This window comes from Sander vitreus, chromosome 9 (genome assembly GCF_031162955.1).
Source record: "Sander vitreus isolate 19-12246 chromosome 9, sanVit1, whole genome shotgun sequence".
Taxonomy (NCBI): domain Eukaryota; kingdom Metazoa; phylum Chordata; class Actinopteri; order Perciformes; family Percidae; genus Sander; species Sander vitreus.
The window spans coordinates 337,734-359,756 of NC_135863.1; the positions used below are offsets into that span (position 1 = coordinate 337,734).

The following is a 22,023-nucleotide window of genomic DNA, read 5'->3' on the forward strand; positions in this document are numbered from 1 at the left end:
TAGATAAATACAGGTTTTCCAGATTACATGTCTACAGTGACAGATAAGGAACATAGAGGGTTATGTACAGAAAGTATAAATATACATGATATTCATATGCTTATGGGCAGGTTATGGAATATAGCGACTGTATTGAGAAAAGCATACAGCAAACATGAACACATCTTAACTAAACAGTTCACACTGTTATAAAATAAGGATGCAGGTTATCTAGTTGCTCTTAGGCCCACTTTATTATTCCTTATGAGGCATTATGGTTCATAAAAACTAAAGATAATGTGGTATATGTGCAGTTTAGTGTCCCAAATTCCCCATACAATGTCCTTAATTATGAACCTGCTATAACCCTGCCCCTACCCCGTCTCAGAGAAGACCCTCATCTTTTGGGACACTGTTATTGGAAAATAATTTGTGACACTAAACCACGTAAGTCAGATAATGTTTATCTGTTATTAGTGGTAAGACCTTATCTTACCACTAGTCTCACACACCCCCAATAGTTGTGACTAAAGGGTAGCCTACTCATTTTATAAAACAAAGATAATGAATAGTCACCATAACGTGAAGTAATTATATTGCCTTTTTCATTGTGAGTAATTTAAACCCCACCATGTTAACACACAGCCGGGACATTTATCTGTTTTTCATTCTTATGTTTGTGTCATGAGTTTATAGGAAATAAAACGTATATAGGACAGCTTGCTCCTTAAGTGTTTGTGTGTGGCTCTTAAAAGAGCCTTTTTGGGAGTGTGGCCTGGTGCTGAGTGAGTTTAAGCCCTCTCTCCGCGGATACGGCGGGCCAGCTGGATGTCTTTGGGCATGATGGTGACCCTCTTGGCGTGGATGGCGCACAGGTTGGTGTCCTCGAACAGACCGACCAGGTAAGCCTCGCTGGCCTCCTGCAGAGCCATGACGGCGGAGCTCTGGAAGCGCAGGTCGGTCTTGAAGTCCTGAGCGATCTCCCTCACCAGGCGCTGGAAGGGCAGCTTGCGGATGAGCAGCTCGGTGGACTTCTGGTAACGACGGATCTCTCTCAGAGCCACGGTACCGGGCCTGTAACGGTGAGGCTTCTTCACTCCGCCGGTGGCCGGGGCGCTCTTACGGGCAGCCTTGGTGGCCAGCTGCTTCCTGGGAGCTTTTCCTCCGGTGGATTTACGGGCGGTCTGCTTGGTTCTGGCCATTTTAAGTTTGTCTGTCTCTTCTGTGTTCACAGCTAAAGAAAGAATACTGAGAGACTTAGAACAGCGGCTTTATAAAGGAACTGCCGGAGCCACGGCGGCGCTGATTGGTCCAGGCCGTGACACGCGCGATGAGTAGCTATTGGACAAAGGGAATTCAAACTAAACCGCTCGAACAACGGCTGAATAACGGCCACAGAAAGACACTTTTTCTCTCCTTTCCTTTGTGTGTTTAAGAATCGTTTAATGGTTGGCTGGATGATTTGAGTTGTGCTTTGAGAAAGAAGCTCGGGAGAGAAAACTGAATATTTTGTTTAACAACGAGTTGTAAGTTATTAAATTGAAATAAAATGTTTGAACCGAACACTACAATTCATATTCTGTTGTCTCATAAACCCATGAGGGCAGTTGGTGTAAGACAGAGTAGAAAATCTATCATATTATAGTTTTAACAAGGAAGTACTATGTTTCCTCCACAGAGAATACCACTAAATCGAAATGTTTGACGGTCTTAACCATTGTTTCTTATTTCTCTAGTCAAATGTGAAGAAATGAGACAGGGAGCTCTTAAACTGAGGACCGGCTTTGAGATGGTGACGCTGCTTCAGACCTCTGGCTGCTGATTGGCTCAGCGCCGCCTCGAGAAACCACCGGCCAAATCTCCGCTGCTGATTGGAGCGGCAATCCTTTCAACAAGCCCGCCAAAACTCAGAGCTCTCCGCGGACATAAAAAGGAGGGTTTGGGCTGTTGTCTGCACAGTCTCTCACTGAGAAATCATCGTAAAATGTCTGGACGAGGAAAAACCGGAGGCAAAGCGAGAGCTAAGGCCAAGACCCGCTCTTCTCGTGCCGGGCTTCAGTTCCCAGTCGGCCGTGTTCACAGGCTGCTCCGCAAAGGAAACTACGCTCAGCGTGTCGGTGCCGGAGCCCCCGTGTACCTGGCGGCGGTGCTGGAGTACCTGACCGCTGAGATCCTGGAGCTGGCTGGAAACGCTGCCCGCGATAACAAGAAAACCAGGATCATCCCCCGTCATCTGCAGTTGGCTGTCCGAAACGACGAGGAGCTCAACAAGCTGCTGGGCGGAGTGACCATCGCTCAGGGCGGCGTGCTGCCCAACATCCAGGCCGTCCTGCTGCCCAAGAAGACCGAGAAGCCCGCCAAGAAGTAAACAACCCAGGCTCTCTGACTGCTGCATACCAGCCCCCCAAAAGGCTCTTTTAAGAGCCAAACACACTTCTGATAAAGAGCACTGATTCCCATGTTGCTGTTTACATTATGCACACAGTAATGGGTTTCGGATTGTGTGTTTACATTACTTTTTTTGATTGATAATGTGGGTAAATATTATAACTAACTCAAACGTATGTGTTTGATGCACCCAGAAAAATGAACATGTTCTAGACATATGCATTTACAGAAATGGTTGCTATTTGTGTTTACTATAAATATCCCCAAATATGTTTATGGAGTAAGTACTTTCCATGAAATCATCTCAATGCAAATCAAACCAGCTATTAGGCTAACTGCAACAAAACCATGCCAATCTCTAGGTATGGTGAAGGGTATGTGATGATGGGGGGGTATGGTGAAGGGTATGTGATGATGGGGGGTATGGTGAAGGGTATGTGATGATGGGGGGGTATGGTGAAGGGTATGTGATGATGGGGGGGTATGGTGAAGGGTATGTGATGATGTGGGGGGCCAAGGGACCTTTATCAGGATCATAGTATCCTGGATCCATGAAATAACTGACCTTTCAAAATAAAAGTCTACCTGCCTCTATGGGAATCTAACATAGGGCTGTACTGACTTATGCCCCCTGTATTTTAAAGAAGAACATTTATTTATTTACGATACATTATTCATTCACAAAGAAAATCGGCGTTCTTAAAGATTGGATTTTTCCTCATTTTTCTAATTAAGGCATTAAGATCAATTTCCAAAAGATTTTTTTATTCCACTTTTTAGTCAACTTTAGCGTGAGTTCATAAACTTATTAGCACTGCATTTGTTTAACACTTTAATGTTGCAGCTGGTAAAGGTGGAGCTCATTTTAATAACTTTATATTCTAGTAGGTAGCTTGTCAAGTTTCCCCTGGGAACCAATATCTCATTGAGTTGATTATATATTGTTTTATCTGAATCTGTAAAGTAACTAACGCTGTATTCATGCTGAGTAGTAAAAAGTACAATATTTCACTTTAAAGATGTGGTTGAGCACAAGTAGGAAGTAGCCAGAAATAGAAATACTTAAGTACAAGTACCTCAATTTCAGGCCTACAGCGGGCATCCAAAAACACAAGATTCTCTTGTATTGGAAATACAGCCGAGTCAAACCAGCGTGTGTATGCATAGACTCTAGTTTTGATTTGATTAACCATTATAAACGGTATTACTGATGATTTGACTGATATCTCCCTGACAGCCAGAGCTGCTTCCACATTCACTTTCTTGGTAGTGTGTGATAACGGTAACACGTCTGCACGTAAAGTAAAAATATCTTTGAGTTGAGGACAAAACAAGACATTTGAGGACCTTATCTTGGGCTTTTGGGAAACACTGATCCACAAATTTATCAATTAATCCAGAAAATTATTGTTAGTTGCAGCCCCGAGTCACATCTCACTACCCACTCTGTCACGCTGATAAAACCACAAACCCCTGAGTCATGTTTTCCTTGTTAATGTTACCATATGAACAAAGGTCTTTTCAACAAAGGTAATCACAAATTATGTTTCAAGACACACAAACCGGACGGCAGTTATCATGTCACACATTCAGCAGCTGTATCTCTGAATATATACAATAACAGGACATTCAGTCCATGAAAAAACTTCTGATAGTTTTTGTATTCATTCTTCGCCGCAAGAACAACAATCAAAGTGCAGCTCATATTAAAGACAGGGTTTTATTGCATATACATTGAAACATACAAAATAAGATGCACTATACAACTTTAAAAATAATCCCAGAAAGAGAAAAATCTCATTTTAAACTGGGGACAAAAAATAACAAATGCAAAACTTTCTGTCTGAAGTTAAACACAAGAAGTGATTTAAGGGTTAAAAGCTGAAATGTTCAGTGTGTATAACTCAGGTTGAATGGTTCAGATAAATGAGTCTGAAGAGGAGCCTCCTCAGTCGGCCTTCAGGGCGAACAGCACGTCGTCCTGGCTGACGTTGAGGCGGACTCGCTGCAGGACTCCGAGGCGGCTGGGCTCCAGCAGCAGTAACCTGCAGGCTCCCAGACGCTGACACACAGCCAGGCCCTCCGACACGCTGACGGGCTGCAGACCCTCCACCCGACACAGAGCCTGGTGCTGCACAAACACCTGGGACACAGAGGGGAGGACTTTTAGGCTACATCTACACTATTACGTTTGCATTTTAAAGTGCTCATATTATGCTCATTTCCAGGTTCATAATTGTATTTAGAGGTTATATCAGAATAGGTTTACATGGTTTAATTATCAAAAAACACCATATTTTTGTTGTACTGCTCATTGCTGCAGCTCCTCTTTTCACCCTGTGTTCAGGTCTCTGTTTTAGCTACAGAGTGAGACCTCTCACTGCTGGAACATCTTTGTTGGCAGTCGCACATGCTCAGTAGCTATAAGGACTACTAGCCAGTCAGAAGCAGAGTATGAGGGCGTGCCCTGACAGTAGCTAGGTAAGGACTACTAGCCAGTCAGAAGCAGAGTAAGTAAGTCCCTTTGGGGTGGACTTTGGGCTTTTTCACTTTGTAAACCTATAACATGCACAAAAAGAGACTATATATATATATATATAAATATATATAAATAACACAATAAAGGAAAGGGAAAAAGCCAAAAAGCATAATATGAGCACTTTGAAGCTGCTACAGTTTTCTGCTCTGCTGCATCGCAGTTTGCTGAGCACACCTGACGCGTACCAAGACCACTTCTCGAATGCTTGTTTGGTCCGCTTCTGGTGCGCATCAAAGTGCGATTGCTGCATTCACGCCTGCCCAGACGAACCGTAGCAAAGGGGGAAAACCAGCTCTAGTGAGATTCAACACAACTAAATGAGGCAGGTGTGAAAGCGCCCTTAGCTCCAGTAGCAGGAGCCAGAGTCTGCGTTGTAGTGATCGAGCCGCAGTAGGCGAGACTTATAAAACTAACTGTCATATTTGCTGAAACTGACCCTATGTTTGAGTAGAACTACATGAAGCAGGTCATTAAAAAAATGGGGTGTCTAACTGCGTGTCAGTCACTGCTCATGCACACGCATTCATTCTCCCTTGTGGGGGGGAGGGGCTTAGGAGACCGTTTAAGTCCTGGATCTTCACAATCCTACCTACGGCACCTTTAAAGTCCCGCCCATACACCCACCTGACCAATCGCGAGTCAATCATGACGTTTCAGCCCGTTTTTAATAGCATCAAATAACTAATAAAAACCAAAGTGATGAGAAAAATGAACACTTGAACAAACAGCGTGATCAGAACTACCCTAAATGACAGAAACCATCTTTGGGAAACACTTATATGACGCCAACTCTGAGGGGGGGGATACCCAGATGTTTTTATACGGTCTATGCATCAACAGCTGGTTTCTACCTGTTGGAATGTGGCCTCCTCCAATCCCAGCCGCCGAAACTCAGCGATGACGGCCCTGAGGAAGAGCTGCTCCTGCACCGACGCGCACCTGAAGACACAGATGAGCCACGTTATCCCGTCCAGCTTTTACAGCTCTGTCATCAATGTTACAGAGAGAGAGAGTCTCACTTGATGGCGGTGATGTAGGCGGAGGAAAACATCTCGTCCAGCGCCTCCATTACGTGACTCATTCCCACCAATCCTGAGGCGGAGGGGTCGGCAGCAGAGTGCTCACAGATCTCCGTTGCCCGGCGACAGATGTCCAGACAGCGGCGAGCGTCGCCCGACAGAGCTGCCACCTGCGAGACGAGAGGACAACTGTGAGTGAACGAACTCCGTGAGTAGCCAGTGGGTACTTAAAGCTATAGTACGTAGTTTCTGTCGCCCTCATGAGGAATTCTAAGGCCACCTGCACACTGCCTGCATGACACGCACGTCTCAGACGGGCACAAGGTTGGTTTTATACAGACTTGTGGCTTCTACAGGAGCAGAAACTTTCTTTTCACAACCTCGTAGCTCGGGGTCAGTCTACCTCTGATGGTAGAGACGTTATGGCTGATAATCTGAAACCTTATGGAGAAAATAAAGGGTTTTGAGGAGCTGATAGGCTTCTTTAGCTTTGTATCAACTCATTTAACCCTTTTTCTAGCCTGGATGCTAGCCGAACTTAGCCTCGCCCACAATATTTTCCCAACTTATAGATATTTTAAACCATTTGTTCTTATATTCTATCCTATTATTATTTCATGTATATTGTATCTTTTTACTCCATGTATATTCTGTATGTATGATGTGTGTCTGATATCTTTTTTGGGATCAGCATCCGTCCGTCCGTCTGTCCGTCATTTGTCGTTTTATACGACAACTGATGGACAGATGATCAACAGGAACGTAATCAACCATCATCAAGTCCTAATCCTAAACTTGTTCGTAGATGCATTCACCTTTACTATTTCTCTCGGAAATGATGATCTTGTTGGTAAGTACTCCGTGTATCCGTAAATTATTTTTACAACGGCGGCAAAGATCGCGTACAGCGTGCGTGCGTGCAGTTGAGAACTATACGTCGCTCAACATACGTGACGTACTCCGTTGCTCTGATTGGTTGGAGGTCTATCCAATTGAGTGCAGAAAAAGGCATTTTCCTTCCTGGTTCGGTAGAAACATAATCGCAGCCCAATGGAGCCGTGTCAGACTCGTATTCTGACTAGAATCTGAGTAGGACCACGTCAGGCTACTTCTTTAGCTTTGTATCAACTCAAATGGCAATGGCCTGAATGTAAGGGACGTTCATTATTCTAAAATGGTGGCACACTACAGCTTTAAACACTGAAATATTTTACTTTGAAAAGCATGTATCAGAATATATAAGAACATAGAAGGTGTGAAAGATGCCCCCCCCCCCCGGTTGATTACCTTCCTGGACACCAGCTGGAGCGCGTCCTGCTCGAAGGCTTTCACTTTGTTGAGCCGCGACATGATGATCTGCTGCAGCTGCTTGAAGCTGTACGGCTGGAAGGACATCCTGGTCAGACCCTGGAGGCATTTCAGACAAACACAGCGTCACGTGACCCAGTGGCAGTGGTGTAGTCTACGTGATACGCAGGTAGACGCAGTATACCCGCATAGAAAGCTCCGGGATTTCCATATACCCTCTCAAAAATGCCCAATGACGTAACAACATACTTTCCATTCTATCTTTGATATAGTTTGAATTGGCTGCCCTCTCTCTCTGTTCTCTTCTGTTTCTGTCTGCCTCCTCCTCCTCGAACATTTTTTTTGTGATTGTTTTGGGCTAAAATCCTTAATTATGCGTCACGTTAAAGAACGTGATGGAATATGCGGGATATTTATGCGATGACATTGCGGGAACTTGCAGAAATTGCGGTGTCATCGTGGCTTCATCGCGGGGTTAGCAGCTTTACGATGACGTTCACGTCACTTCATAACGTTCTCATGGCAGCAGGGGGAAACGGCTGCTCTTGTGTGAAGTAAACGTAACATTTTTCATCTAGTAGATAGTAGTGAACTGATCCTTAATTTGACTCGTGAAGAGCGTTTCATGGAACCGTCCGTTTGGTTGAAAGAAATCCAGATTCCTGCTACAGAAACTACCGAAAAACGGGTTAAATGTGAGGGTTAAGGAGGACAGCAGCTCTCTCTCTCACCAGTCTGCTGGCCACTCTGTTGATCATGATCCTCTCTGGCAGGTCCATGGTGTTGGCGATGGTCAGCACCACCAGGCGTGCGTGGCGCCGCGTCGGCCAATCAAACAGGTTGTACATGACGTTCTGCTTCCTGGTCCACAACAGGTCCAACTACGGTCCAACACACACAGACACGGTTAAAGCAGGAACCTTCTCCAAGTTAAAAGGAACACGCCGACTTATTGGGACTTTGTCTTATTCCCAGAGTTAGATAAGTCCATACATACCCTTCTCATCTCCGTGCGTGTCGTAACTCTGTCTGACGCCCTCCGGTAACCGGCTCCATCTAGCCTACTGCTCCCAATAAGTGACAAATTAACGCCAACATGTTCCTGTTTACATGTTGTGATTTGTAGAGTCACAGCGTGTACAAATAACAAGGTCACATGACACACAGCCATCTTCTAACCGTATACATACTGGGAACTATATTCTCAGAAGGCGAAGCACTGCTACTCTCTGCTACTTGGGCGGAGTGATATGCTCGCAGCACCTGAGAAGCCCCGTGGTGAGGAGCAGAGAGTAGCAGTGCTTCGCCTTTCGTTATTTTGTCACTTATTGGGAGCAGTAGGCTAGATGGAGCTAGTTACCTCCAAGATCTGTGCTAAGCTAGGCTAGATGGAGCCAGTTACCTCCAGGATCTGTGCTAAGCTAGGCTAGATGGAGCCAGTTACCTCCAGGATCTGTGCTAAGCTAGGGCTAGATGGAGCCAGTTACCTCCAGGATCTGTGCTAAGCTAGGCTAGATGGAGCTAGTTACCTCCAAGATCTGTGCTAAGCTAGGCTAGATGGAGCCAGTTACCTCCAGGATCTGTGCTAAGCTAGGCTAATGGTGGGGGCGTCAGACAGAGTTAGGACACGCACGGAGATGAGAAGGGTATGTCTGGACTTATCCAACTCTGGGGGAAACGGGGAATAAGACAAAGTCCCAATAACTACATTTTCCTGATGATACTTACAGACTTTTACTGAAGTAACATTTTCAATGCAGGAATTTAACTTGTAACGTGTGGTATTAGTACTTTTACTGAAGTAATAAAGGATCTGAATACTTCTTCCACTGCTGGATATATTGATTAATCCCAGATAGATAGATAGATAGATAGATAGATATGTGTGTGTCTGGAAGAGCTCAGTAATGAAACTGACTAATCACATTATAGTTATTTTTTGTAAATATATATTTAAATACAGATTTCCCACCGTGGTCAGAAAACACACACACGCTCACACACTCTTTTCTTTCTCACACACGCTCTCTCTCTCTCTCACACACACGCATGCTCACACACACACACTATTAGTTAGTGTTTGATCTGAAGCGGTGTGACTTCCTGTCTGAGGTTCTCACTTCGTCCACCAGCAGCACGGTGGTCTCCTTCCTGGGAGCGGCGTTGCTGAATCTCTTCTCCAGCAGCGCTGCAGCGTGGTCGGCCGTGGCCTTCTGACCCGTCAGCTTCTGCAGAGACCAGACCGACCAGTCAGTCAGTCAGTCAGTCAGTGAACACATCGTCTTTGTTGATTACTGTGCACTTATATTGTACGTCAGGAGTGTCAATCAAAAAAAAAAAAAAGAAATCACATCCAGGGATGTTTAGGTTACTCACATGCTATTATTTCTTTGTAAAAGTCAAGCATCTTTTCTTGTATTATTGCATGTCTCATATCTTCTCTCTTACAGCTTGGTCGACATATGGACCCAAAAAAGTAACTTAGCCATCAAATAAAAAAAATAAAAAAAACGACAAAATAAGAAAAAACAAACAAAACATTGGAATAAAAACGTCGTAAAAATGGGCCAAAATTAAAACTACAACATGTGTTGTAGGTGGTGGGCGTTTTCATCGCGGTTTGAGCAGAAGTGATAACGTGTTTGCGTCACCTGCTGGTTTTTGGGGTTTTGACAGAGAGAGGGAGGGAGCCTGGGAGCGAACACTTTCTGCTGACCGCCACACTAACACACTTTACGTGTGGAGGAATAAATCACTGCGCTACAATCTGGAGCGCGTCACAGTGCGTTTTAGTCCCTCGCAGCAGCACTCTGTTGGACCGCCACAACACCAAGGGCTCGGTATAGTTCAATGTTTCCATAGTGGTTCCTGAACGATACTTTTTTCTAAAACCAACGGCCCAAACCTTTTTACGTTCCAGCTCCTACTCGGTGCCCCCCTGCGTCTCTGTGTAACCTAGAGTTTTTCCCGCTTGTCTCTACGACGTGCAACGTTAGACGGCCAATCCCAGACAACATTACATCTTGGTGGAAGCATGCTGCGTGCTGATTGGCTCACTGACGCCGATGACATTTTATTCTAAAAGGTATTTAACGACGAGGCATGTATTCGATACTTTAGAGCAGGGGTCTTATAACGTTTCATAGGCCAGGGACCCCTAAGCAGAACGAGAGACCGAGTAGGGACCCCCTACCGCATATATCGTATACAAGTGAGTTGCATATTAAACTGTGTAGAATGGATGAGATTATTTATGCATCATGTTTTAATGTTAAACATACATCTGAAAGGCACGGTGACTCCTTGAGCTTAACTGTATGGCTACCATAGTGGTCTCCAATGTCTACATTTTCTTTTCTTTTTTTCACAAATAGGTGAATTTATCTTTGCTATTAAACTGTTGCAATTCATATTAATGTATATTTTCAGACTTACTTTAATTTTTGAAATAAGAAACTATGGCCATGAAGATAAAGAAACCCTGCTGCCATTTAGTTAAAGTCTGTGAACTCACCAGAGACCTCTGGTTTTTAGAGATTTCTTGACTTTTGGTCTTGTGACGTTCGCTGGTCTCACCTGCAGGATCTGGACGTAGGCCTGATGAGGGTCCGTCATCTTCATCCCGTTGATCTCGATGAAGTGGAAAGGAGGGATCTCGTCTACGTCGGCCGCGTGCTGCAGACAGCGCATCACCTCGTGGACCGTGGCCGTCTTGCCGGTGCCGGGAACACCGGAGATGTACATGCACCTGAGACACAAACGGGAGGGGAGACGCGTCATCCAAACAAACTGGCTTTGAGACAGGGACGGACGGAATCCAGGATTTGGCCTAATGTTGGGATTTTTGACGGGATTGGGTTAGAATTTTTTCCCACCGAACTGAACCCTACGCTTGCACTACGCTGGTCGACATAATGACGCCGCCGTTGATTACAGGAAGGTGTTTACGTAGGTGGAGCTTCAATGCAGCAGGCTGAGAGGAAGTGGAAATGGAACTGGTGAGCAGAAAAAGTGTTGTTTGGCAGTACTTTCAGTCAAAAGAAGGCCATTCAAGTCCAGCTACATGTTCAATCTGCAATGCTGATTAGTCTGGTGGTGGCGAGGACCCTAAACAATACACAACATCACCGCTGTTACAACATCTGGTATGAAACATCTGGAAGAATACGAGCTGAGCATGAAGGAATCTACAGACAGCAGCCAGAATGCAGCAACTTCAGGTACGGCAAAGGAAGGACAGTCACTGTTGACTTCATATATGTGTTGACTGGGTTCATGGACTGAGGACGGGACGAGGATTCAGCAGAACCTCAACCAGGGGGTTCAGGATTCAGCAGAACCCCAAAAATCTGGATTCGGTGCATCCCTACTTTAAGATAAGATAGACTTTATTCATCCCACACTGGGGAAAGTGTTAAAATTCTGAAAATGAATAAATATTTGGGAGTTATGATCAGGACTGACGTTGGTAAATAGATTCAACAACAATATTAAAACATATTTCTATAGAAATATTCTAACGTGAACACTTTTGTCCTATGAAGACATCAGAGCAACTTCTTGAGTGAGGCAAAAGTGTTAAAGAAACCGAGGTTTTGGGGAATATAGACAGGTTTCCTGTTTTAGATTAAAGTATTTAAACAAGAAACTGAGCAGACTTCTCGTATCTGACAGTTTTTCGTCTGTAGTAGAGGGGGACACGGCAATCAATTGTCGCTCCCATCCCATCCCGAGCCCACAAAAATACTCCCGTCATATCCCTATGACGTGACTGCTCCCCCCAAAAAAAATCCTGTCCTGCAAAAATCCTGATAGAAAGACTCCCGAATCCCGTCCCACTCCCGCTTCGTTCCCTATGTTGTCTAAAGTTTTCAGACTCTGTTGCCCCCCTGTAGCATGTTTGGTTAATCGCAGTCAAATCCCTGAGGTTGCCTCGGAAATTTAGGCTACACTATACATGTATTACCTGCAGGCCTAGGTAACATGTATTACCTGCAGGCCTAGGTAACATGTATTACCTGCAGGCCTAGGTAACATGTATTACTACAGGTCTAGGTAACATGTATTACCTGCAGGTCTAGGTAACATGTATTACCTGCAGGTCTAGGTAACATGTATTACCTACAGGCCTAGGTAACATGTATTACCTGCAGGTCTAGGTAACATGTATTACCTACAGGCCTAGGTAACATGTATTACCTGCAGGTCTAGGTAACATGTATTACCTGCAGGTCTAGGTAACATGTATTACCTGCAGGCCTAGGTAACATGTATTACCTGCAGGTCTAGGTAACATGTATTACTACAGGTCTAGGTAACATGTATTACCTGCAGGTCTAGGTAACATGTATTACTACAGGTCTAGGTAACATGCATTACCTGCAGGTCTAGGCCAGTTAATTACGTAAATCCTAACGGAGCTCTTCTTAGGGTAGGTTAGAAGAATCGCTGCCTTCCACATACTAACTAGCCTAGGTTCCCTTTTCTAAAACGAAATCCCTCGCAATCTTTGGACGCACTGACCATCGCAGTGTAATTTTTTAATCTCTGGCTCCGTCCCGCTCCCGTTGATTTCTATGTTCTATTCCGTCCCCATCACGTTACCAACAGTGAAATTGACTCCTGTACCGCGGGAAATTGTCACCCTCTAGTCTGTAACCAACAAAAGTTGCTGTTTGTAGGAGAGGGTGGGACTCAGAGTCACAAGTCAGAGACTTTGGGAACCTGGGAACCCTGGGACCTGGATCTGGACCTGGACCTGGATCTTACCCGCCCGTGCCGTCTACGATCTTGCTCTCCACGAAGCTGTAGATGTCCTGAAACTCCTGCTCTCTGCAGGGAAGAGACTCCGGCACTGAGGACACGTGCAGCCTGGAGAGACACATAAGAGGAACTGTGAGTGAGGATGGAGGAGGGATCTCTGAGGAGCTATGAGTGAGGATGGAAGAGGGATCTCTGAGGAACTGTGAGTGAGGATGGAGGAGGGATCTCTGAGGAGCTATGAGTGAGGATACAGCTAAAGAATTCATGTGATGAGAGGAAAGGCAGTCTCATCCCTCTAAAAACACATTTCTTGGTTTCCTCTCTCCTTGCATGATTTCCAGGCAGGGAAGCAAGTAAAGGAAACGTGGATGTCATTTAAGGACCCGAGACCACACTCAATCATTTACAGGAAGCCAAGATGTCCCCGCAGGAGCATGCATTTAGTGCAACAGCAGCGATGAAAAACGTCCTTTTAAAACAGGCAGAAACCTCAGATGGAACCTGACTCTAGGTGGGCCGCCGTCTGACGGGACGGATGGGGGAGGGGGAGAGAGAGAGAGACAGAGAGACAGAGACAGAGAGACAGAGACAGAGAGAGACAGAGAGAGAGAGGGAGAGAGAGAGAGACAGAGACAGAGAGAGACAGAGAGAGAGAGAGAGAGAGAGACAGAGAAAGAGACAGAGACAGATATCACGTTGAAGAAGAATTGGACGGACTAAGAACCCAAAAACAAACGGCCACGGATGTCACATAAGTGGAGACATAAAATAGAACAGAATAGATCTTTATTATTATTTATTATTATTATTGTTTCACAACGAAACACTGTAAAATAAATAAATCTCACCCCCCTCCTCGCAGTGCACACACTCTCGTAGTATATCTGGACAGTCGCTTCGCTCGCTGTACGTTAGGAAGCGTTAGTTATGCGTGTGATGTGTCAGAGGTCACCGTCTGCTGCGTCTCACCTGGTTCTGGCCTCCTCCAGAACGTTAGCGGGCTGTCGGGCCGGCAGCGACCTGCTGGGGATGCTGGGAGTGGCGCCACGAGGAGTCCGTGGCGTGCCGGGTGTGACCTGTCCAAACAGGAAACCGTTAACCGATTAAACAGTTTAAAACAATATTCTTCAAACAAAAATCAAAAAGAAATAGCACGATAAAAGAGAAAATGCTACACAATCTATGTTCTTAACGGCTTGTTAAGCACTTTGGGTGCTAACTTTGCACTAGAAAGTCACGTTTTGGCAGGAGTAACCATGCCAATATCTCCAAGACTATGACTTTTGGGAGATGAAACAGAAACGCCAAGCCTGACAAAAAGCGTTTATGGTCTCAATCTCTAGTTTGAAGTCTTCTGCAACACAGAATGATGTTCATTTTTTGAATTATGGTCTCGTTGAGTTCAAACTTGGCGATAAAGCAGGGGGTGTTTTAGGGCGTGGCTATGATGTGATTGGCAGTGAGAGTGAATGACATGCAGCCAAGGGCCGCAGGTTGGAGTTGAACCTGCGACCGCTGCGCTGAGAAGTGACCCTCTATATATGGGCGCGTGCTCCACCAGGTGAGCTACCCAGGCGCCCTCAGTTTGTGTTTGTTCCAGGGACGTTTACCTTCTTGTTGGGAGTTTTCCGCGGCGTTCTGGTGGAGGAGCGAGTCCTCTGCTTGGAGCGAGGAGTCGCCGTAGACGCGCGTCGGCTTTTTTTTATAAACACGGCGTCCTCGTCGCTATCTTCTTCCCCCTCATCATCATCATCGCTGTTGCTCTGGAGCTCCTTCCAGGAGGGAACGAACTCCACCTCACCGTCCGAGTCTGAGTCCCGGTCCGGCTGGTTGTCCAGAAGGTTCCTGCTCAGACAGAAAGTCAAAACGTCAAAGACTCTCTAATCGGCGAAACAGAAAGATCCGTGGCGATGGACGACGCTCGCTGGCTCTGCACTCACAGCTGCCTTCGGATGCGAGACGACACCAGCTGGGCCGACTTCCTCTTGGAGCTCCGCGGCGTGGCGGCGACCAGCAGCATCGGACAGTTCTCGCTGTCCTCCTCAGCCCTGATCACACATCACACAGCGGACATACGTTAACGGTCTGCACTAGAGCTGCAAAGACTCATCGAATAGTTGGAAAACATTGATTCCAGCTTCGTTAAATATAAATCTGTTCTAGTTTCTTCTCTCCTCTGGGACAGGAAACCGAATATTTTTGAGTTGTGGACAAAACAAGACATTTGAGGACGTCATGTTGGACTTTTTTGGAAACACGGATCCACATTTTTCACCATTTTCTGACATTTTAGAGACCAAACTACGAATCCATTCATCCAGAAAATACTCTGGTGTGTGTGTGTGTGTGTGTGTCTCTGTGTGTGTGTGTCTCTGTGTGTGTGTGTGTGTGTCTCTGTGTGTGTGTGTGTGTGTGTACTTACAGCACTCCCAGGGCCGGTTCCTTCTGGGTTTTCAGTTCTTTTCTCCGAAAAGGAGTGGTAGCTCTGTTTAAAGACATGTGGGACGTCGTGGGATTACATCACTTTTTAACGGAACAATGATGCCACCAACCACAGGAGATTAGTCGACTAATGCCGAATGATTTATTTCCAAGAAACGTACTACTACATCCTCAGTAAACATTAGTTAGAGTGGATTCTTTATGAAGTAACTCCGTCCACTCCTGGCTATGCAGACTCTCACCTCAATGAAACAAAAAAAAATTGAAAGAAATAAAACCACACACACACACACACACACACACACACACACACACACACACACACACACACGACGATCTCCCGCTCTTCTTCTGTGACACACCACTGTATCGTGCTCCAGGACTCAGACTAGATTTAGGGATGCAACGAATCCAGGATTCGGGATCAAGATTTGGCTGAATGTTGGGCTTCTTGACGGGGTTGGGTTTCTGCTGAACCCTACGCCTGCACTCGGCGCGCTACGCTGGTCGACGTAATGACGGCGCCGTTGATTACAGGAAGGTGTTTACGTAGGTGGGGCTTCAATGCAGCAGGCTGAGAGGAAGTGGAAATGGAACTGGTGAGCAGAAAAAGTGTTGTTTGGCAGTACTTTCAGTCAAAAGAAGGCCATTCAAGTCCAGCACCTTAGTTCATGTTTAAAGGTGCCCTGCCACACGTCTTTCATTACGTTGTGGTAATGTCTGAAGGTCTACTATGGACTCTGGAACATTTTTTGTGGAGAAAATGCCTTGGTTACCTCGTTTCAAGCCATTCTAGCGTGGTATAGGAAGCCTGCAGGAAGACTCAGCTCGATTTGTGCCAGTTCTCATTAATATTCAAGCTAAGCTGTTTGAATCTGATTGGCTAACAGCTAGCCAATGAGAGCCTGGCTATCAGCATCCTTTACCCAGCGCAACTGGGCGAGCTCATGAATAGTAATGAGCTCAGGCAACATGATGTCAGACTGACCAGCTTTTGTAATTGGCCTGATTTCTCCACACTCTCTAGCGCCTCGCTTTATCAAATGCGTGTTGCAACTACGGTAGCCGTTATGCGTCACGTTGCCTTTTGAATTCCCTTTTTTGGCGACGAGGATTCCTTCTCCTGTGGCTCGACATAAGTACGATCCTCCATTATGAGCTGAAGGGCGGCGCAGGCTTTCAGATTTCGTCTCAGCTGGTTTCAGTCACGTGACGCTGGCTCGGAACGAAAACGCGTTGTGGGTTAGCTAGACAGGTAGGCTAGTGCTCTATGTCCCTCTCAGCCATTATAGTTTACAGTAACGACATGGACGTGCCCGTCCAATGTCAATACAGAGAAGAAATCCTTCGCTTACGAGGATAAGTCAGATCATCGGCAGAGGTCATTTTACACCGATGAGGACATATTTATGAATGAAGACGTTGATTTTAGCTAATAACATACTTAACCCTCGCGCTGTCTTCCAGTCGACGATGCACATTAGTGTTTTTCTGGGTCGAAATTTTAACATTTTGTTGTTCTTTGACGTTTTTGTCAATTTTATTCAAAAATAAATGGTCAATTTTTTGCAGTTTTTTTAATTTTTTTCACTTTTTCCGATTTCTTTTGGGGTCCCTTTTCTGCGTTTAAAAAAAATAACTAATTTGTCTATTTTTTCCCTGCGTTTTTGTATCTTCTTCCAACATTTGTCATTTATTTTTCCCAACGTTCTTTTAGTCATAGCTCTGATGTAGAACGTTTTGGTAAACGTGTGTGGGTGCGTCGACCTCTACGGCGAGCAGGGTGTGTGTGACCTCTGACCTGGCAGACGACAGGGGGCTGTCCGCCTCAGGGAGTTTGTCGAGGACGACGGCGGCGGGCTTCAGGGAAAAAGCGCCCTGAGCGGCGGCTTGGTGGGCCTTCCTGACGGGGGCGAGGCTGTGCGTGAGGGGCAGCGCCTGCAGCGGAGAGGCCGACAGCCTCTGAGCCAACATCACCTCCGACTCCAGCTCCTCGTCCAGCAGCTGGCTCAGGACGTCCTCGCAGATCATCGACTTCTTCTCCGGACCTGATGGGACGGCAAACACGACACGGAGACATCGTTTACCGACAGAGCGGATGAAATAATCAGAGGTGACTACAGTAGTCTTTAAACTCAGACCTAATAACGAAGGAGATGGAAAACGTAGCCCTCCTGTTGTCATCGGGTCAAATGGGACACATTTTCAAAAAGTTTCTATATCAGAAATTTGGGTTTCTTTCAACCTAATTGTCAAAATAAATAACGTGGATGGTTCCTTACAACGCTCTTCACAAGTCAAACACATGATCAGTTCGCTACTTTTATTGAATTTGGGGGATTTGGTCAATTTTATAGCATATGGAGAGAAAAGAAATCCTAAAAGAATGTCGAAAAGTGCCCGGGTTGGTTCAGTGGGTAGAGCAGGTGCACGTGTGCTGAGAGGATTATGCCTCGACGCAGAGGTCCAGGGTTCGAGTCCGACCTGTGACGACTTCCTGCATGTCTTCCCCCCCCCTTTCTCACCTAGCTGTCCTGTCCATTAAAAGGCGGAAAAGCCCCAAAAAAAATAATCTTTTCGTCAAAAGAATCGCAGCAAAAATCAAAAGAAAACTGGAAAAAGTGACAAAAACATTTCAAATGTTCACCCAGAAAAGCTAAATGTTTTCACCGTCGATGGGAAGACATCACAAGGGTTTCGACCAAAATGTGTATTATTATTTCTCTTTCTTATTACTCTCTTTTTAATAATCAGGCCTCAAAAACGGCCACAAAGTCAGATGATAGCGTCTGAAACATTTCTTATAATCTCAGAAATATTACGACTGTGTCAAAACTACGGCTGCAAACGAAAGATTTATATATAATATATATATAATAAAATAAATGTTCAATGCTATGAAACTGAAAGCTTGTGAAGAGCGTTGTAGGGAACCATTCCCGTTATGTCTTTTGAAAATGTGGTTGAAAGAAACCCAACAGGAAGGTTAACGTCAGACTTTCTGTAATAAACTACAAAAGCAGTTCCTGCGTGACGGACGTTTTATTAAACTACTCACTGCTGAGCTCCAGTTTCTTGCGGACGCCGGGCGTCCTGGCGGAGGCGGTCCTCCTCTTGCTGCTCAGACATTTTGAGGCCGACTGTTTGGTGGCTGAGTGCAGCGACTCGGCCTCGGCCGCGCTGGCCTTCCTGGCGCTCATGGTGGCCCGGCTGATTTTCACTTCCCCCGCCGCGGCCCGCCGCATGATGGCGAAGTCCGGGGTCGGCAGGGCGCGCCGAGAGGGGCGTCGGGACGCCGGAGCCGCTGCAGGCGGGGAGCACGGGGGCGAGGGGGGGAGGGAGGGTTTGGGACAGGAAGGAGGAGCAGGGGGGGACTCCGGAGCGAGTTCAGAGTCCAGCACTTTGAAGGTCTTGGAGTCCCAGGACAGCTTCACGTACAGAGCGTCCTTATCGCCGTCCGGGAACGGGGCCGCTCCATCCAGGCGCTTCACCTGCGAGTGAAAGGACAGAATATAGAACGGGTTAGTTCACCTAACATTTCACAACAATTCATCCAGGCAGAGCGCCGACATTCATTCACAGAGGCGGATGCGGGAGCCGTAGTTACAGTCCAATGATTGCTTGTATTCTGAGCAGCGTTTTGTCCACGTACAAACGCACCGTTCAGTCGATCGGCGCTCAACAAGCAGCAGCTTTTTTTGAAGTTGGAACAAAGGTAATGAATATGTTTAATATGTTGTTGCGATATGTTTAACATCGCAACAATATCGTATCGTGACAGAAGTATCGTGAGGCCTCTGGTGGTTCCCACCCCTGTCGTTATGACAATATTCAACAACGCTATCGCATACTTTCCTCATGTCGTGCAGCCCTATTCGGATGTCACTGAAAGTCACCTGCACAGGCCTGAGGATGGACTCGGCGTCCACCTCGTCGTCACAGCTGCGGCCCTGATAGTAGAAGATCTCCTGCGGGTGGGGCTCTCTGCCCAGCAGCCTCAGCTTGCTCACGGGCACTTCAGACACACGCGCAAACCACTGAACCACCGCCTTCTTCTGCCTCCCGCTCTCTGAAACACAAAGAGAGAAAAGCGGTCAGCTCAACGTCTTTTAAGGTATTATGCTCATTTCCAGGTTCATAATTAGAGGTTATATCAGAATAGGTTTACATGGTTTCATTTTCAAAAAAACACAATATTTTTGTTGTACTGCTCATTGCTGCAGCTCCTCTTTTCACCCTGTGTTCAGGTCTCTGTTTTAGCTACAGAGTGAGACCTCTCACTGCTGGAACATCTTTGTTGGGAGTCGCACATGCTCAGTAGCTAGGTAAGGACTACATGCTCAGTATCTAGGTAAGGACTACTAGCCAGTCAGAAGCAGAGTATGAGGGCGTGCCCTGACAGTACCTAGGTAAGGACTACTAGCCAGTCAGAAGCAGAGTATGAGGGCGTGCCATGCTAGCAGCTAGGCGAGCATTATAACGTGTGTTCCAAAGTGACCACGTTTGTCTCTGAAGTAAAGGCTGGACTACAATAGAGCTGTTTGGAGCAGTTTGTGAACAGTGTTCTCTGTTGGAGATGGTAAGTCCCTTTGGGGGGGACTTTGGGGCTTTTTCACTTTGTAAACCTATTACATGTACAAGAAAAGATACATAACACAATAAAAGGAAAGGGGAAAAGCCAAAAAGCATAATATGAGCACTTTAAGGACAAAGTCAGGCGTGGCGTTGAGTGTTTGTGACTCACCGTCACCGTACAGCCTGATGACTTTGGCCACGTAAGGGTTGTCTTCGTCTTCGCCCTCAATGAGGATGTGTTGGCCCGTGTTAATGACTGTGGTCCTTGGGAGACCCTCCACACTGATGGCCAAGGAGCTGAGAATTTACAGAGGCAGATTATTAAAGGGTAACTTTTTTCTTTCAACCTGGGCCTTATTTCTTTATGTTTTCAAGTCTAAGTGACTGATGGGAGCAACAGTTTTTGAACTTGCTCCAACAAGCTGCAATGTAATGTTAATGGGGGATTGACAACCTTCAATTTACGTCCACTAAAAGTTCTGTTGTAGCCGCTGACCGGCTCAGATTATTAACCACCGCCAAACCCACCAGACTCCACTTAAATAAACAGCTATTTTTCTAATCGTAAAACACACTTTATTCAAAGTGGACAGAAACAAAATAAAACCATCAGAAGCCGTCTTGGTTCATCTTTCCACTGTTCCAACAATCACCACTCTGGTTTGGTTGAAATAAACCCTTAATTCACCCATTTACATGTCGAAATATGCTGGCTCTATACACGCTAAAAGTCCTGATTATTTACATGGAGTCTGGTGGGTTTGGTGATGGTGATTTTGGGGCTGTTTCATGTTAAACTAAAAGGATCTTCCTCTTTAACTAAAAGGTCTATCTCTGTAGGGATCCTTTCATAATGTTATCAGACACTTAGAATAATAATCTGAGCCTGTCAATAACAAAAATAGCACTTTAAGTGGACAGAAATTGAAGGAGTTACATTGTAGTATTAGTACTTTTACTGCAGTAAAGCATCATAATACTTTTTCCACCTCTGTACAGAGTTATCATTCTACAAAATACAGAAACTACTATTAATACTCACCCATATTCATACGTTTTCAACTTTCTGTTGAAAGTTAAAGGCGCCCCGCGCCACTTGTACACTCTTCTGACTCTCAGCCTGGTGAAATACTTCATCCTGTTTCCTCGTTCACTGCTGCACGAGCTCAGATACAACAACGCAAGCAACAATCGATACAAAAAGAAAGCCTTTGTGTGTGTCCGTTTATCTGCTTTGATTTAAAAGCCGCATAAAAAAAAGGAAGATTTTTACAGAAACATTCAGAACAGACAACTCACACCAACGCCGGACAACATTTCGCGCGAAAATTGCGTAGTTTCCGTTTTGTTCTCCTTCTCTAGTTGTAATGGCGGGCTACGAAGCAACGTGCAAGGCGAACGCTGCCCCCATACGGCACCGGAGTGTATTACATGCTGTAAAACTACTGTTTACATTCAATCTACCTTTATTTATATAGCAGCACTTTTCACACAGGTTAACCCTCATGTTGTCTCAGGTCACATTTGACCCGTTTTTGTTTTATAACAGAAAATATTGGACGTTGAAATAAGAGCTGAAAATGTAAAACAAAAAACAAAACATTAAAAAAAAACGACAAACGTTAGGAAAAGCAACAAAAACAATGAAAAAACGTCCAAAACGTCAAAAAAAAAAAGCCCAAAACATTGAAAAAGTCACACAAACGTCGGGGAAAAGCTATAAAAAAAATTAAGAAAAAAATGACCAAAGCGTTAAAAAAAAAAAACACAAAAAAAATGTGAAAAACAAGTGACTTAAAAAACAAAAAATATTTGTTATACTTACAATTAAAAATACTTAAAAATTATACTTATACAGAAATATCTTTTCTGTATGCTTTTCTTTTCTTTCTTCCTTCTTGTTTTTATTTTATTTTAATTTTGCTATGTTTGTATGAAAGGTGCTTTATAAATAAAGTGAAATGTTTCCTATTAAATGACATCTTTGCATCTTAAATCCCTATTTTAAAA

At 45.2% G+C, this 22,023-nt stretch overlaps 3 protein-coding genes across 3 annotated transcripts; 1 reads left to right on the plus strand and 2 right to left on the minus strand.

The window, feature by feature from the left end:
- Positions 1-770: 770 nt before the first annotated feature.
- On the minus strand, positions 771-1,232 carry LOC144523003 (histone H3). The gene has a single exon (XM_078258252.1). It carries the CDS (start codon positions 1,179-1,181, stop codon positions 771-773), a length of 411 nt encoding a protein of 136 aa, XP_078114378.1. The 5' UTR covers positions 1,182-1,232.
- A 717-nt stretch (positions 1,233-1,949) lies between these two features.
- LOC144523009 (histone H2A-like) lies at positions 1,950-2,418 on the plus strand. Its single transcript, XM_078258260.1, has one exon. It carries the CDS (start codon positions 1,964-1,966, stop codon positions 2,345-2,347), a length of 384 nt encoding a protein of 127 aa, XP_078114386.1. The 5' UTR covers positions 1,950-1,963; the 3' UTR covers positions 2,348-2,418.
- Positions 2,419-4,068: 1,650 nt separating this feature from the next.
- On the minus strand, positions 4,069-21,357 carry orc1 (origin recognition complex, subunit 1). The gene is made up of 17 exons (XM_078258261.1): positions 21,056-21,357; positions 20,183-20,310; positions 19,335-19,507; positions 18,497-18,929; positions 17,240-17,486; positions 15,419-15,481; positions 14,937-15,044; positions 14,607-14,841; positions 13,966-14,072; positions 13,003-13,104; positions 10,810-10,981; positions 9,354-9,461; positions 7,965-8,114; positions 7,213-7,332; positions 5,926-6,095; positions 5,758-5,845; positions 4,069-4,510 (listed from the first exon to the last, which is right to left on the minus strand). Exons 1-17 carry the CDS (start codon positions 21,148-21,150, stop codon positions 4,316-4,318), a joined length of 2,694 nt encoding a protein of 897 aa, XP_078114387.1. The 5' UTR covers positions 21,151-21,357; the 3' UTR covers positions 4,069-4,315.
- Positions 21,358-22,023: the final 666 nt, after the last annotated feature.

Coding starts and splice junctions, on each gene's coding strand:
- orc1 (XM_078258261.1), bottom strand. CDS start 21,150: ATGAAGTATTTCACCAGGCTGAGAGTCAGAAGAGTGTACAAGTGGCGC. Junction 15,482..17,239: donor AGCCCCCTGTCGTCTGCCAG/GTCAGAGGTCAC, acceptor GTCTTTAAACAG/AGCTACCACTCCTTTTCGGA. Junction 10,982..13,002: donor ATCGTAGACGGCACGGGCGG/GTAAGATCCAGG, acceptor TTTGTGTCTCAG/GTGCATGTACATCTCCGGTG.
- LOC144523009 (XM_078258260.1), top strand. CDS start 1,964: ATGTCTGGACGAGGAAAAACCGGAGGCAAAGCGAGAGCTAAGGCCAAG.
- LOC144523003 (XM_078258252.1), bottom strand. CDS start 1,181: ATGGCCAGAACCAAGCAGACCGCCCGTAAATCCACCGGAGGAAAAGCT.